General features: G+C 29.3%; 1 protein-coding gene across 1 annotated transcript; it reads left to right on the top strand.

The window, feature by feature from the left end:
- The first annotated feature begins 636 nt into the window (after positions 1-636).
- Positions 637-12,149, top strand: LOC148279843 (leukocyte surface antigen CD53-like). Its single transcript, XM_088229375.1, has 6 exons — positions 637-678; positions 1,088-1,167; positions 2,539-2,727; positions 5,183-5,353; positions 7,760-8,029; positions 10,180-12,149. Exons 2-6 carry the CDS (start codon positions 1,105-1,107, stop codon positions 10,276-10,278), a joined length of 792 nt encoding a protein of 263 aa, XP_088085501.1. The 5' UTR covers positions 637-678; positions 1,088-1,104; the 3' UTR covers positions 10,279-12,149.
- Positions 12,150-12,202: the final 53 nt, after the last annotated feature.

Raw genomic sequence — 12,202 nt, 5'->3', positions numbered from 1 at the left:
TGATTTTGAGATAATATTGAAAAAAGTTATTCTCGTGGCTCATTTAAAAAATCAATTAAGAAGTTTAAATTATTTTAATAATAACAGTAATATTACTTTTAATATTAGGCTTTACCATTTAACACTAACAGTAAATTAATTATTCAAATTTACACCTCATTTATTTTGATAACATAAACTATACTTAAATAAAAATATAGATGTCAGGTCTAGAAAAAGTTATATAACATTGTGTATAATTTACAATTTATTTAAATTTGCCCACCATTTTCAAACGGTTTTTGAAAATGGGTTCATTGGAGAGCGACTCTTCGACCTCTATTCAGAATGTATTACTTTCCACGGGACCTTCCTGGTTCACTTATGAACTGTTTCTTTTGTTTTTAAAAAAATATTACCACAACTGCTTTAAAATAAAAAATATCAATGAAGTGTAAATATAGCATATTATCTAAGAACCTAAGGGGTGTTAATCAGGGCATTCCATTACATTGATACCTCGCCCTCAAATGGCATTAATGTAGGTTAAGTGCTAACCTCGGGTTAAGTTTAGGGTAGGATATTAGTAGCCGGTAAATAACCTACCCTCCCAGCCCGAAGCAGTCTAACACCTTCCGTATTAGGCATTGCTTGTACGCTTCAGTGCTTCGTCAACTCTGAAAACCGACACCCGTTTCAGTAAGCGTCAATGAGATTTCATGAAATCTGAAAATAAAAAACACCACAAAAACTTATTTAAATAATAACAAAGTTTTTTTTGTCTTTTCGGGAATTTATTCGATTGTAATACTGAATTTACATATGCCAATGATTTTAAGCAAAACAAAAATTATCTAGAGGAACTCTCACAAAGAAAAACTTAGTCCAAATTTAGAAATGATATCTATGTATTTCTTAAAAGATTGAATTATCAAATTGTTTCCGATATATACATTTTAAATACCCTTTTCATCGTGAGGTATTTTTGCTACTTTGTTAAATGTAATCGAACAATTTTCTTGAGTTGTGGTATTTTTTATGTGAAATGATATAATTATCGCCATTTTTTTTTATCTTTAAAAATATTTGTTTTACCGGTATATTTTAGATAAGTGTGAAAACAAAATGGAGTCCTGTGGAATGAGCGTAATAAAGTACCTGCTTTTTATTTTCAATGCAATATTTGCGGTAAGTCCTTTTATAAAAAAAAATATTCACTATTTTTAGCATAGTTTAACATTATTATTCAATGATGTGTTTGTTCTCCGTAAAACTCCAATTATCTGGATTATGAGTGCCAGATATTATTGCTTTTGATATAATGCAGCAAATTTAATTCACATTAAAAACTTACTCATACTATTTCCTGATAATGATCTGGATATTTGGCAACCTGGATAACTGGAGTTCAGATAAACGGCATTTTACCATATAAGTTTTTTCATTTATTGAGAAAATTATTGAAAAATCATTCAAAAATCATTCAAAAAAATCATTCAAAAATCAAATCAAATTTTTTGAAAAATCATATTTTCATTTTTTTCCCCTTCGTGTATACTATTTGGGAAACAATTTCTTCAGTCAATTTTATGGGTCTTTACGAGACAATTTCTTATATTTACTAGTATTTATTTCTAAGCAAAACTCAATAGTCTAACAACTTAAGCATCATAAAAAAAGACGCCTTTTATTCTAAAATACGTTTCTTCTTAAATTGTTATAAGTTTCGTTTTAATGTTTTCTGCAATAAATATTTTGTTTCATCATATTTTGTAATTGATACGATTTAGACATTTAACCGATTTTTATAAGCGTCTCAATATTATACATCTAATATACATGTATATATATTTATTTATTTTTTTAAATATAGAAACCACTTTAATTTGTATTTTTTTTTCGTTAATTACTATTGTCATCGATTTATTTTCATATTTTTAATCTCTATGCAATGTACGTAAACATTGGTGTTATTTTTTTCACAATTCAATTTTTAATTCTAAATCAAATCGTCACATAATTATCAGAATTTTTCGTTAAATTATGTAAGTTTATATAAAAAGCATTTGACATTATGTTTAAAAAAAAATATTAACGAGAGTGGCGTCATACAATATGTATTTGTTCAAGTCGTTTGGTTTAAGCGTAATACGCCTACCAACATAATATGTATTGTAAAACAAATTCATTAAATTATTGTATTTTGAATATATGCTTTTGAATTCATGAAGGGCTTTGAAATATTTATTTTATATACTGTTCTTATAAATAACTTATAAATCTTGTAAAGTTGCAAACAATACATAAGAACTATGCTAATATCCACATACTAATAATATCGATCGGTCTACCTATGTTATCTACTAAGATTAATTTATTAAATATAAAAAATAATAATCATGAGACTTCACGTTATCTATAATTTTTTTCATGTTCATATAATCTGTTTTTTATTAGGCGTTTCTTATTTGACGTTTTTAATTTTAATTACCAACTTTATATTATTGGCCAAACAGTACATATTAATAAATAAATGTTTAATTGTCATTATTTATTTAGATCCTCGGTGTCCTTATAATAGCAGCCGCCTCTTACGACATATCGCTGGCCAAGGAGTACAATAGTATGGGAGATGCCAACGGTATCGAAACTGATATCCTTCTCATAGTTATTGGTATCCTCATCGTTGTAATAGCAATATTTGGCTGCTTTGGTGCTATCAAAGAAAGTCCGAAACTTCTGTACTTGGTATGTATTTTTTAATTGTTACAACACGACCTTAAAAAATAGTACTTTAATATCTTGCTAATCGATATCTGATCTGTAATTAAATGATGTATTAATTACATGTTAAACCATTTTTAATTTTTTTATTGTAAATAGCCATTTAAGATTTCAAAAAATTAGGTAAACTTTTTTATGAAAATGTGTTTTGATACGAAAACCTTTTAAGATTTGGAAAATGGCAAAATATTTTACAAAACTAATTTAAGGATTATTTTTTGTCTTTGCGGATACCTTTTTATAAATAGTTTTCACAACGAGTTCTCTATGAATAAGTTAAAACTGATAATATGCGTATTTATTTATACTAACATATTACAACAGAGATGAAGAACATTTAGTAGAGAAGGTAATATAGAAGTCTTGGCATCTACAGCTTATGACCTGTCAATGGCTGGTTTAAGTGGCCACTTCACACACTGTGTAAAGTGTGTAAATTGGCCATAGTGGTGAATTGAAGGAATATAGATGTTCAAATATGGGCAGAATGGTGAATGTTACACAACGTGTAAAGTGGCCACTTAAACCAGCCATTGACAGGTCATAAGACTTCTATATTACCTTATCTTAAATGTTCTTCATCTCTGTTGTAATATGTTAGTATAAACAGCTCCCCAGGGAGTTCAATCCAGTCCTTGCCTACAAAAATTTGGACAAACTCAAAATATTGTTCGTAATAGTTTTACGATTGAAAAAACCACTGTCATAAATACCGCGAAAGTTTTTGGAAAAAAAGATAAATTCGTTTTAATAACATTTCTAAGAAATACTATCCAATATATTATTTCTTTGAAAAAATAAATTCTAAAATTTTAGCAAACTAAATAATTTTCAATTTTTGGATATGTTACAAAAACGCAAAATTTTCAATAATTTACGAAAAAAATCTTTACGATTTTTTTTATATTCTGAAAAGTTTGGCGTTTCCAACTTTAAATAAAAAAGCTCGTTCCAAATATGTTTATTTATTCACCTTTCGGCCAATCCCGCAAAAAGTGCTCGTAACTAATGTTATATTTCTAGGTCTTTTATTACACAATCACAGACCGGCGACATATCACGCAAAGTGGTACATATACATCGCGGTTTTGCTATTTTAGCGCGTTTCTAACATAAAATAACTTGACTTCAAACAAAAACCCGATATATTTATGTTCCTTTGTATACCCACGATGTAAATGTTCAAACTAAGGTAACTGTGGAAAGTATGCTTTTTGGAAAAATCATTAATCACCACTCGCTGTTTCTTGGAATAACGACACTATAGTTTTACCGTTTTAGGTATAAAGTTGTTATGTGAATCAAATTATAGCCTCTTCACACATTTTTTTAATATAATATTTTATGCTTTTATTTAAAATCCCAACACAGTATTTGCAAGAAATTAAAGAAAATTATGTGTTTTTATATAAGCATGTTAATTAATTTCCGATGTCGTCTTTATTTTTTGTATTTTTCACCCCTTAAAATAATATTGTTACGCTGTGCCTTATACTCGGAAATGTATTTTAATGAAAAGGGTACCTAATTTAATAAGGAAGTTTAGTAGATTTTTTGAAAATTGATGATAGACTATTCAACTAAGGCAAATAAATTTTCAAAGATATTTATGTATCGTATTATCAGCGCAATGATTTTTTAAAGTTTTGTATTTCTGAAATAACTCCGCGTGTGACGTCTCAAGTTCTCTTCGCTTCTTCTCGGTCAGCTCTGGCGATTGGTCCGTTGACTTATCGTAAACCTTTCACAACTCTCTTATCATTGGTTGATTTGTATGAACTAGTGAAGTCGTTCAAAGTAGTTCGTTTTTATAATTTTTTCATACATTATCAAGAAACTTTTCCATACAATTTAATGTTCAAATTTTTACCGTGCGTAAGAAAATATTTTCCATATCCAATTTCCCGTAGGGCTGAACTTCCCCATTCTCAACTGAATCAATTTATTTTTTATTATGAAAAACCAATAATTAATTAAGATATACATTAATCGATACGGTCTTATTCAATTGGACATTCGACGATTTTAATAATGGTATACAACTTTTGGTTAAATTTGGACTAATTTTAAAATGTGTGAGTATTTTTGTTACGATAACATACCTTTATACCATTTATATACTAAAATAATACATATGAATTAAAAAAAATTAAAAAACTGATGACACGGAACGTGAGAATTCATCAATAAAGCATTATTAAAATAACGTTAAAGTTAAGTGAAGTTTTTTGACGTTTTGAAATATTATAACTATTAAATTTAAAAACATCAATATCACACCTTCAACTATTACTTTATTTTTGACAAAATGTTGAGACACTATTTTGATGAAAAACTGTTTGACCGAAAATCGTAAACAAATTGTTTTTACTTAACCACTTGACAAATGAATTAAGCATGTTTTTTATTCGTTGTTTAGTTTGCTGGATGCTTGATCCTCATCATCATTCTGGAGCTGTCAGTTGGCATTGCAGCGGCTGTATTGAGACCTCAGATGGAGACAACCGTCAAGAAACACCTCCGAGAATCTTTCATCAAGAACAAGGCAGACTCCGGGCACAAAATTTTCTGGGACAAACTGCAAAAGAACGTAAGTTGGATCGTAACTTTAAGTGTTTTTTTAATTGATACGAAATTTTATAATAAACACTTCTTTACATACGTTCATATCGTATTAACGTATGTTTACGTACATCGATGCACCTTTTGTGTCGATACACACACGTTCACTCAATATTAATAATGACAATCGATACACAATAGTTCACACGCTATGTTTCATGATAAAATAGACATCCATTATATTTTTTCATTTTTGTATTTCAAACACCGTTCACGGGTTTTTATATGCGTGAATTAATCAATCAATTAATAAAATTGTTTTAAAATATTACCTCAAATTTTGTGTTCTAATACAGTGTTATTTAACCTTTTTAAATACGCAACCCCCTTAAGAAGAAAAATAGCTGGTGACGCCAATAATTGAACGTAGTTATGCAGAAAGCAGCCAGTCCACAATTTTGAAAAATGAGATATTGATCTTATCGGGTGCAGTAAGGTCAATTCTATGTTCTGCTAAAAACAACCAGACCGCTTTCATACAAACAATTGTTTTAATCACATTCTGAAAATGGTATCAGTCACAAAAACGGTATTTCTCAACTTGCAGAAAACAACCACAGCCCTAGAAAATCTTAACGAATTAAAAAAAAATTAAAACTGGTCAAATACATATATAAATTCTTGTTTGTAATGCAAAAAAAACTAATATATTCCTTGTTTATCATTTGTCAAAGTCAAAAACATTCCAACTGTTGGGTTGATTTGTTTATTTACTATTTTCACAAAGGTGCTATTTTCTCAGTTTCACTTGTCTATAAATGGCTGCTTTCTGCATAACTACGTTCAATTGCAATCAGCTGCAATTTTTAATATGTTTATGTCATACTGTCACACATATATTATTGGAATGTAATTTTCTTTAGGTTTTTAAGTGATATCAACGCGCGACAAATACGACAAAAAAAGTAAAAAATCTAAAAAAGAAGACAATTTTGCACTCCTAGTTTTTATTGTCGTCGGCCTCGTGTAATGGTCAGCACGTTAGCCTGCCATGCAAGAGGTCTCGGGTTCGATTCCCGACATAGTTGATATGAAATATTAATTAAAAAATACTGGTACCTGAAGAGTAAGACTGGTTATCTTACCTTTATGTAACAAAGATCAAGATGCGCTACGATTGGTGTACCAATGCAGTGCCCTATGCACCATAAGGTGCGGAAAGGGAATGATGATGATGTTGTTATTACAGACAACTTACATGGCGCTATTTTCGTAATTCGATACCTTTTTTTAGTATTTAATTGTATTTTAATTAAAATTTCATTACAACCTATAAATGTTATTTTTAAAAACTATGCATTAACATTATATAAATCATACTTACCTCACAGATTGTGGGGGAAAATATAACGTTAATATTGGTGTTAATAATTTTAATAACTTCAACAATCCGTGATTTGACAAAAAAAAGTAATCTGATTTATGTACGTGCTAAAAATTGAAATATATTCAAGCATTTTTTTGATTGTCAAAATAATTGCGGTACACACAGAAATGTTCTAACTTCCTGAGAAGATTAATTTCACGGTATGAAAGTCAGCCAATGATATACTGAACATCTATATTTAGAATGAACATTGATTGCTTTTAATATCCCTATTACCATCAGTGCACCCCAGTATATATTTAGTCAATTTGTCTGTCACCCTCAATGTAATTTTTCCAATTCTGACAGCGATGGTGCATGTTAGTTCATTAGCTTGTTAGTAACCCGGGAGAAAAAAGTCCAAACGGGCAAACCAGAGCTGTCGTCTCCTCTCCGTCGGCCATTCTGAAACAATTCATACGAAGGAACGTTTTCACGTAATTTTGCCAGCTTTAAGGACACTCTGATTAAGACGAGAATCTTTTTTTTTATTTTTTTTATTTTTTTTCATTTTTATTTATTTGGATAACCAACAGCTATAATTATATCATATTTATATAACAAAACAAATAACAAATAAGCCAACTACAGGTTTTCACAAGTAGCATCACAGTAAGTTTAAAAAGATTCTCGAACATAAAATGAATAGTTATTAAATGTAAATTTAAAAGAAAATAATGTTTCTATTATATAAGCTATTTACCGTTCATTAAAGTTTACTATTTGTTCTTGAAATGTGCGAATCCGAAAAGAGGGCACAATACCTTTAAAACGCATCCGGATAAGTAGTAGGGGCTTTCAATGAACATCTGTATTCTTTTATCAAATTAGTTTTCAATCTCAATTGAAATATACATCAATTTTGATGTCCTCCAGCCAGCCGTAGTCTATAAATATTTTTACAAACCCAAAATATTCTTAATTCTCTGCTCTGTTGCGCGTTTGTCAAAAAAAAACTTTCCTTTTTAAACAATTTTTCCGTTTCAGTAGAGAATATTATTTTTTCAGCTTATGTGCTGCGGCGTGATCGGTCCCGAGGACTACACCGAAGTGTCTAACAATGTGCCAGTGCCCCCCTCGTCGTGCTGCCCCTCGGGGGCGAACGGTGGGGCGGAGAGCAGCCCTGCACAGGCCACCCAGGCCGACGCCGCCCGGCGCTCCGAGTGCGTGGTGAGCCGCTCCTACTACTCCACGGGATGCGAAGACAAGATACTGGAGACGGTTCACGGCGCTGGTATAGCGGTCATAGTCACTGGCATAGTCTTCTGCTTCCTAGAGGTAAAAAAATCATTTCTATCGATATACGAGTACACTGAAAGCTCTTTTTACACAGGGGAAACGTTCCGCACAGTACCGTGTAAAAAAAACTGTACTAAAAAAGAACAATGCTAGATAGCATTAAAAAAAACACTCTTTTCTTTATCGTTTTTGTTCACATTCTAATTATAAAAAAAATTCAAATTACGTATTTAATATCCGCCTCAATTTATTCAAAAATTAAGTACGACTTATTCTTTCTGGCTGCGATACACGCCCACCTACTGTTTAATGATGCGCACGCTTTTACACAAACACACTCTCTTACATACATATATATCTATTTATTTTTATATATATTTTTTTTTTTCTAATGAGTAAGTTCCCGTAAGGGTTTATCAATATAAACCCTTACGGGTTACATGCATTCAACAAAATACTTTTACTTTTAAAATTCACATTCAACTGTTAGTAATAATATTTTTATCATCTTTCTGACTGTCTGAGTCTTTTGTTTAGTTTTGTCTGGTAGTTTATTGTATGATTTCAGTCCATGGTTTATTGGTCTAGATTGTCCTTTACTCGTTTCAGAAGGTTGGATATGATATTTCTCTGATATTCTCGTATTGTGTTCATGTTTACTACAGTTGTTTTCAAGTTTTAATTCTTCGTCAACAATTACATCATTGGCTAATTTATGAAAAAAATTTAAGGATTCTAGTTTAAAGAGTTCAGTTACGTTCAATTGTTTTGTTTCTTTAAAAAGTTCGTTAGTTGCTATTAGATAGTGTAGGTCATATATTAACTTTAGTATTTTATTTTGCCGTCTTTGTAGTCTGTTTATATCATTTTGATTTCCTGCTCCCCATAGTAGTTGCATATAACATTTTTTAGTTTTTACATTACAGGCTTCGTACATTAGAATTTTTTTCATTTTTGAAACAAAGTTTTTGTTCAAAAAAAAAAAAAAGATTCGATAATGTCGCCACTTTGCTAATTAATTTTTTTGTATGAATTGTCCATGTCAATTGTCTGTCTATTATTAGTCATACATATTTAACATGTTCAATTTCAGTTAGTCGTTCATTATTTATGTAAGCATCTTCTTATAATATAATTTAATCATTGTTGACTGTTATGCATTGTTGAATAAAATAAATGTATAAATAGGCTTCTTTGAATAAAAATCAATTAAGTTAATATTAGTATATTCGTATATAATGTGTGTACTATTTTGAGACCAAATAATACATAAATAAAAAATCGCGGTGTTTAAAATATGAAATTATTAACTATTTATTATGCCTTAATTTTTTTTAATACAACATGACATTAAAATACTTTTAAAAATCTTAACAAAAATCGTTTACTAAAACTTTCATATTATAATATACGCCAAGTAGGTAAAATAGCGATGTTGGGTATTTCAATAACAAATAGTATAATTATGGTAGCATAACGCATTTTAGAAAAAGATAAAACTGCTGTGATATTTCGAAACTGTGTAAAACGAGGTTTTAGTGTATTAAAATTATCCACATAAATAAATGAATTGTTACGTAAAAATTATTAGAAAAATCTATTTACCTAAATATTTATGTTCTGAAGCCATTTTCTGTGTATTGTAAATAACCGCGTTTGAAATTGGAAACCTGTCATGGTAAACGAGGATTCAAACCTCGAATCTACTGATCCAGAGTCAGGAACACTGGATTCATGAATGTAAGACAATATAATTAAGCTAACTCTTAAGTTAATCCAAATAAAAAAAAATGTATTTCACTTCAACCATGTAGGGAATAAAACCTGAGTCCGCTTGCATAGTAGGCAAATGCGCTAAACATTTGACTACAAGGCGAACATAAGTTTACAAGCGCTCGTTTAAAAAAAATGGATAATCTGACACAACTTGGCTAAAAGCGTGACTTCACAAGTAAAAATGAAAACGTTCTTTTAAAAGTATCCTAGAACACTACAGTGGCTTTAAAATAACACGAAAAAAATTACTAAACTGCTTTTTTTAAAACAATAACCGTACAAAAGAATAAAAAAAATATAAACAAAAATTACTGTGTACCTTTCACATCATTGTTTCCCCTTTTCTGTATTTTCTTCTTCAATAATTATGTACATAATACATGGGGTTATAGTATATTTGTTTTGTTTTTTAGGTAATTGGCATTATTCTGGCGCTGTGGTTGGCCCAGGCAATTAAGAATGAAGGAAAATGCGATCCTTCTGAAAGTGGACGCGCATCAAGAGCTAATTAGTAAAGCAGTTACTCGTGAAGCTACTGAGATTCTATTACCAAACTATCGTCTTCTTTATTGTGATTAGCTTCAAACATACAAAAAATTATAATTAAGGTTTCACAGAATTATAAATATTTTAATTTATCAGTAATGAAACAACTTAATAAGATTACGCCAGATTTTCATTAATCCAGTTATTTAAACCTGGGTAATAAATATTTGACATTACAAAAAAATATGTATTTCCGCGTAATTTGTATGACTTAAGAAAAATATTTTCTTTATTGATTCATCTCTTAGGATGGCTGAATGGTGGCAATAGTGATCATATCAAGCGTTTACCGAAACAACCCATAATTTTCTAATTACGTTACGCAACGTGATAGGTAACCAGAATATTTTAAAATACTAAGAAAAATCATTATAATTTGGTCATGTGGAACGAATGGATGGTATAATAATGGTTATATGGCGAGTGTATGAATTTTTAGGATTATTTTCATACTAAGTTTGTATGAATGCGTGTAATAACAGTATTATTTGTCTCTTTTATTATTATAATCAATATTTTTTAAATATAAGGTCAAAATGTATAGATTTTAAAAACGCATGTATTGTTAATAAAAATTTCAAGTAATTGTCTTCTTTTGAGATATGGATAACAATATTTATAGCATATGTGTCTACTTTTAATAAATGTGTGTTTATCAAAAATAAAAACTCTGTAATATAATATAGGAAATATATTCTACGTTTAGAAAAAAAAATTATATCAAAAGTTACATAAAACAATTTTCCAGCAACGAACTCGGATGGTCGCGTCTTTAGAGAATCTCATATTTTACTTTAGTCCACTTTAAAATGTTTAATGGTATTTATTATTTTAAATACAAAACGTATTCTTCTGTCTTGCCTTTTTTTATCAACTGTTATTTCTATTTTCTCTATTCTTACTCCTTTCCATCTAGTACTAACGTAAATCAATATATTATGCTATACAAAAATCGATATATTAATATTTAAATACGATAATACACGAGTACTACACAACATTGAGTACTTCTTTCGTCACTTGAGTACTCCGTACTTACTCCATTTTAAGTATCGTTATTTGGTTTAACATCATTATTCATTTAACTGTGATTAACAAAATTTTAACTTATCCAAATAATCAAGAAAATTAAGGACATTCAATCGATACTAGGTATTCATCATTAACAAAAAATATGTATTTTTGATTAACGCAGCTGGAAATTCCTTTAAAATACATTTTTCGTGTTTTTAAATAAATAAAAAAAATATTTAAATTCCTTAGGAATTTGGTAATTTGGATGTATTTTTTTACAGTTTGTTTAATCATTAAAAAAGTTAATCAATTAGTGATGGAACTCCTTAATAAGATAGCAGGTTGATTAAATTAGGTGGGAAATTTGGTGATTAAAAGGAAATCATAAAAAAATGTTACATACGAGTACGTCGACGATTATTATTATTTATTTATTTTTTTTTTTTTGATAAAAAGAAATATTTGTGTTCTTTTGATTTACCCAAATATTTCATTTTGAGGGCCATTTTCAACGAGTTGTAAGTAACTCACTATTAGGAAATGGGAATCAAGTTAGAATTCGAACCACGGACTTTTGACCCGTGAGTCCGAGACACTAGCCACAGGACCACAACCCGATATATAATATTTTTATTCATGTACACCTATTTTGTGCAGGCCATTTTCTGTATATTGTTACATTATTTCGTGATTGTTATATATTACACCAAATTATATAATATAGTATGGCTAATGCGCCTATACATATATTTAATTATATCATACTAACATTTAACAATAAATTAAGGGACACTTCTACATAATTTGATAAATGTATGTTTGTACGTAGAAAACCTAATTATTATAATTAATAAATGGAATATTACAAAAAATAAT

This window comes from Micrasema longulum, unplaced genomic scaffold (genome assembly GCF_059751315.1).
Source record: "Micrasema longulum isolate JH-2025_06_02 unplaced genomic scaffold, ASM5975131v1 h1tg000663l, whole genome shotgun sequence".
Lineage (NCBI taxonomy): Eukaryota > Metazoa > Arthropoda > Insecta > Trichoptera > Brachycentridae > Micrasema > Micrasema longulum.
Note: the sequence above shows the minus strand (reverse complement) of the source record. Positions and strands in the feature narration are given on the sequence as shown.